At 45.6% G+C, this 5,264-nt stretch overlaps 1 protein-coding gene across 1 annotated transcript in view; it reads right to left on the bottom strand.

The window, feature by feature from the left end:
• ECD (ecdysoneless cell cycle regulator) overlaps positions 1-5,112 on the bottom strand; it is a 22,146-nt gene extending 17,034 nt beyond the window's left edge. The window contains exons 1-5 of the mRNA XM_019507782.1: positions 4,910-5,112; positions 4,230-4,347; positions 3,338-3,425; positions 2,345-2,514; positions 984-1,176 (exon numbers count right to left, since the gene is read on the bottom strand). Coding sequence (XP_019363327.1) covers positions 984-1,176; positions 2,345-2,514; positions 3,338-3,425; positions 4,230-4,347; positions 4,910-5,099 — 759 coding nt within the window. The 5' untranslated portion in view covers positions 5,100-5,112. The remainder of the gene's footprint in view (positions 1-983; positions 1,177-2,344; positions 2,515-3,337; positions 3,426-4,229; positions 4,348-4,909) is intronic.
• Between the last annotated feature and the right edge of the window lie 152 nt (positions 5,113-5,264).

Raw genomic sequence — 5,264 nt, 5'->3', positions numbered from 1 at the left:
GCGGTGGTCTGGAACCAAACCCGCAATATCTCCGAGGTATGCATGTACATGGCTTACTTTGGGAAGCAGAGGGGATGTATGTGGAAAGAAAGGATGTTGGAGGGGCAGGGAGAACTGAAGAAAAAAATGCACAAAGGGAAATGACCATTTAGGTTTGCTTGCTTTTTACCCTTTCTTAATTAAAATTGAAATATGTTGCCTTATTAAATTCCTTCAAACTGGATCCCTAAAGTTTGTGGCAGAATGCACAAGCAAGGTAGCAGACAATGACTACATCTTAATACAAGGATTTAATAAGCAATTCCCCTTCCACAAGCAGTCAAGTCCCTTCTTTGTAGCAGTTACAGTTACAGCATACACATTAAATAGTACAAGGAAATGCTTACATTTTGCAAGCTAGCTAGAAGTTGAAGGACAGCACCATGCCACTGGTCAGTTCTTTGAAGACCAAAAGTGTTGAGAGTGCAGATGGGAAAGCCTAAATCACTGCAGTTTTGGAATTGGTCTTAAATCCTTTCATAATAACAGAGAAAAGCTTTCGATGCCCCAAATGCCCAATCAAAAAAAAAACTGGTCAGAATAATGGAGTCAGTTACTGTGAGATTATTCAGTGATCACAAGTGTTGAGGGCCACCTGTGCATTTCATCCAGCATTTCAGTGACTGCCACCTGAACTAAAAAGCAATGTCTCGAAACAAAATAAAGCAATTCTAAATTGGCTTTTCTATCATTTCAGAATTATTTTGTTGGAGAAAAGAAACTCATCAGCTTTTAACAATCTAGTTCCACAGTGAGTACAAGTAGTTAAGGAATTTTAAGTCTTACTAAGTAGAAACTTGTGAATGCTTTCAAGAAAAGTTAATCAGAAATGTACTGTTTTTAAAACTGAAAGCTGTGCATTTTCCTAACACAATGATCAAAGAAACAGCATAACCAATCACAGTCACCAGAGAAAATAGGTTACCAGCAGAAATAACACTTACACAACTCATCACACGTGTGTCTGGAGGGAAAATTTTGAAAGGATGGCATGCTCTTAAGTCAATGGGATCTCGCAAGTAGAAGGCCTCGACTGCAGCAGCAACCAGAGAAGGGCGCTCCTTCAACACTCCCACAATGCCTGCTGGAAGGAAACAGTGGGCTTGGTGAAGGGAGGCCTTGATTTTGTCAGGATACCTGTTTCACGAGATAACATGTTAAAAAAAAAAAAAAAAAGAAAAGAAATATTACAAACATGACCAGTCATTCTTTATGCAGATATTCAGCGAAAGGGGAAACAATGCGTGTGCACATTACGTACATTTACAAATTAAAGTAAAAACTCCGGTAACCGGCACCTTACAAGCTGGTATGCTCTGTTAGTAAGGAAAAGCGAAACTGGAAGTGCCCACTGTGGCACTTCTGGTTTCTCTGAGCCCCCACGATCAGTGGGAAACCAGCCTGCGCTGCTGAGCCCCCATGGCCTGGGGGCATAACAGGCTACGCAGGGCCCGCCTCCCTGTGCTGCAGGGCCCACAGAGCCTGCGGGAGGGGTGGTGATGCCCTGGGAGGGATGGCGACGCCACAGACGTGGCAGGAGAAGCGGCAGCCCGAACAGGCAAGGACACCTGTTCGGGCCACTCAGTTAACCAGCATATTTTGTTATCTGGCATCCCCCATTCCTGGCGATTCCTGGGTGATGCCAGATAACAGAGCTTTTACTGTACTTTAGAATCTCCAATTAGAAAACTAATCAAACATACAGTCTGGGTTATACTTATCAAACTGGAGGGAGAGAGTTAAACCTCTCAAAGCCTAGCTATACCAGTTTTATAAGTCCTTTATTGTGAACTGGCCTAATCATCTAGCTTACAGTTCCTTAATATTAAACAACAGAATCTAACTGCAGTCTTTTTTAAGCCTAAAGTATTCTGAGAAGGAATCTGTTACCAACCCAGTGACCCTTGCTGACCATTTTAGGCATACCAATGGAAGTATTCAAACTGTCAGCAGGGAAGATTGACACAAGTCACTGCTGTCCTTTTACAACAAATAAGAAGAGCCCAAATCACACAGACATATGATATAATTTTAGCCCTATACCTTTGTTTTTCAACACCCTGAAATAAGAATATAGTATACCACCTGTGTGCGTACAGGTGGGTTTACCACTAGAAAGAATGTCCCAGAAAAAAAGTCTAGCTATTAGTTATTGGAAAAGTGGCAAATCTCATTGTAGTTGACAAGAAAATGGATTAGATACTAGGAAATAAATGCCCTAGACAACCCAGAATCAAAGCATTCACTTAAAGAACCATCAACCCCCATCCTTCCCTCCCCAAAAAACCGCAAACAGTCCACTCACCAACTTATACGTTTATAGACTGCTGTTCTAATAGATTTTGCAGCCAGGAACTCCTCTGAATGTGCAGATAACAGTGCTAAGACCTGGGGAATTGTTGGACTGGAGTCAGGCTCCTCTTCACAAGTCTTTGATTGTGGGATGATGCACAATTCTCCTCGGCGAAAGAACACCTAATTATAAAAGTCACATCAGAAAGGAGCACATTTGCATTTAGACTAATAAGTTATCTGTTAAATTACAGGTGTCAAACATACGGCTTATGGGACAGGTTCAGTTCATGGTGTTGCTTCCAGCCCACCAGCTTATAGGTGGGCCACTGGCAAATGAAGGGTCTGGCCTGTTGCAGCATCCATGGCTTTTGGGCCCCAGTGGATATGGTAGTTAGTGGAAGGAGGGTGAGCAAGGGCTGATACAGCCTCAGAAACCCTCCAGCTGCTTTGCCTGTCTCCACTGCTGTAGCCCCAGCTCCATGGCTGCCAGCCCCATTGCTGCTTCATGCCAGAGCTAAGAAATGCCATCACGGTATGGTGCATGCGGTAGAAGCTTTGGATCCAGCACAGGGTACATGGTGGGAACTGGAGCTGCTGTGATTTTACCATGCCATGTCCTAAGCTGAAGCTTGAGCTGTGACATCTCCCAAGCTGGATACAACCTTCAAGCAGCCCCGCTGCCACAAGGATAGGGCCCCTCGTGGCTCCCCCACCATCTGCCCTGAGGCATGCATGTCAAGCAAAATGCCTTTGAGTACTATGCTCTGGCATGTGTGCCAGGAGTTGCCAACCCCTATGCTAGACCATGATCAAAGCTGATGACTCAGACTCTTTACAAGCAAGAGCCAGTTGTGGATTTGTGACAGAAGAAAGAAAAATAAGGCTGCTTAACTAGTTTTATTTTTGTTCTAAGTTGGAATTTACTTTTAAGCCTATTAAATAAGAGGGTACTGCACTGAACTCAATACACCAGTAAGTTAATTTGTATGAAAATTTTACTTACCCTATTGGCACTATTTTCAGGGTTCAACCATTTCGGAAGGAAATCAGCTGCTTCTATCAATAGAAACTCACCATCATTGTCATCAACCCTACCCAAAATTAGGTTTTTATTAGAAAGGACTCTGCATAACACAACAACAAACTATTCTAAATAATTTACTACTTCAGTAACAGAAAGCTCCATTATCTTTTCTTTCTTTTTATTCCTTTGTAAATCCTCCAAACCAAAGACAGAAACTATTATATATTTAATGATTTCAGCCATTTAATTTTTTTAGGGCAAACAATTTTTTCCTCAGACTGTTGAAGTTTTAGGATTTTTTTTGCACATTCTTGTATGTGAATCTACTAGTATTTCCATGACTTGTATAAATTCACTTAATTCAGTGCAAATGTTCTGTAGTCATGCAGCTAGCAAGAATGAGAGCCATACTTTGAGCCTTATATTAGGAAGAGGTCAGAATATTATTGTACAATTTTTCCAAAAATTCAAGAACAAGATTACAGGAATATAAAACAACCTATGAAGTTTGTGAAACATCAAGCACTATACACATTATCATCACCCTAGATGGCACATCTAGTCCATCTCTCCCTGAAGAAAGGCTACAAATTGTTGTTATGTAACAATTAGAGTCTTTGAAATTCAAAACACAAAAATCAGTATCCTCCCTCAGGCCTTGTAACAAAGCACATACTTAGCTTTAACTTTAAAGAGACTAAAGCACAGGTCTAAAAGTTTAGTACATGCTGAATGGGGATTATTAACCCAGTCCCTTTGCACTATCCTGGTAAGTGTGGCAACAGCTATCTCTAAGAAAAAAACTGATTTAGGACTCAGGTTATAGTTTCACCAAAAAATAATAAAATCGAGTTTGCCTCGTTAAGAATACCTTGCTACTAACTCAGGAAACTCTTTTGTTATCTGCTGTAGGAGGTACACAATAAACCATTCATCTTCAATATTATCTCCAAATTCAGTCACACCCCCAATATGTGCAGGAACACCATCTGGACAAAAAACAAAGAACAGAAATTGAGTGACCTCCTCCTCAGTCCAAACCATGTTCCCTTCACATAATTTCACAAGGGGTTGGGGGGATGGGGATTGAAGGCTTAGTATTAGTATTACAGCAGTAGTTCAGCGAATCAAACCATATTTACTCAAATCCAAGGCAGGTTTTCTTCCCTCTAACATGGGGCGGGGGGTAGGGGGAAGCCCCTTGTCTTAGATTGGAGTACAAGCCAGTGGAAGGGCAGGTGGCAGCTACAGCTCCGACTCCAGCCCGGAGCTGGGGTTACCGTGAGAGCTTCTGCTTGCTCCCCACTGCCTCTGCCCCCACCCGCCACGCTGCCCCACTCCGGCAGGGCTTCGGCCCCACTGCAGCCGAGGGCAGCACAGAGCAGTGGTTGCTCCAGCCCGGAGCAGCAGCGATACCTCAACAGCCACTGCACGGCCCGGCTGGAGCTGGAGCAACCCTACGCCGTGCCGGAGAGGGGGGGCCGTATGCAGAGCCGCCTCCCGCGTGGGGAAACGCGGCGGCGGCCCCAGGAGAGCGGTGCGGGGCCGTACCTCGCGCGGGCCGGGCGCGCAAGCGGAAGGGCTCGCGCTGCCACAAGTAGGAGACGAGCAGCGGCGCGAGGCGGGCCAGGACCTGTTCGGCGCAGCGCAGCAGCGCGCCCTCCCCCTGCTCGGCGCCCGGCGGCAGCAAGAAGAGCTGGTAGCGCACCGCGTCCTCAGCGCGCTGCCACCGCGACTCCATGCTCGCGCCCCCCTGGGGGTGGCCGCTAATGGGGGGGCGGGTTTCCAGTAGCGCAGTAGTCTCGCGCCCGGCGCACGGCTACATCATCGCCGCGCGCCAGCTCCAGTGCCTGGGCGGGGCGGGGCGGGGCGGGGCGTCACCATGGCTGCCGCAGGCTGTGGCGGC

This window comes from Gavialis gangeticus, unplaced genomic scaffold (assembly GCF_001723915.1).
Source record: "Gavialis gangeticus isolate Ggan-Ray unplaced genomic scaffold, GavGan_comp1, whole genome shotgun sequence".
In the NCBI taxonomy this organism is placed as follows: domain Eukaryota; kingdom Metazoa; phylum Chordata; order Crocodylia; family Gavialidae; genus Gavialis; species Gavialis gangeticus.
The sequence above is the reverse complement of the archived record's forward strand: the minus strand, read 5'-3'. Positions and strand labels throughout refer to the sequence as shown.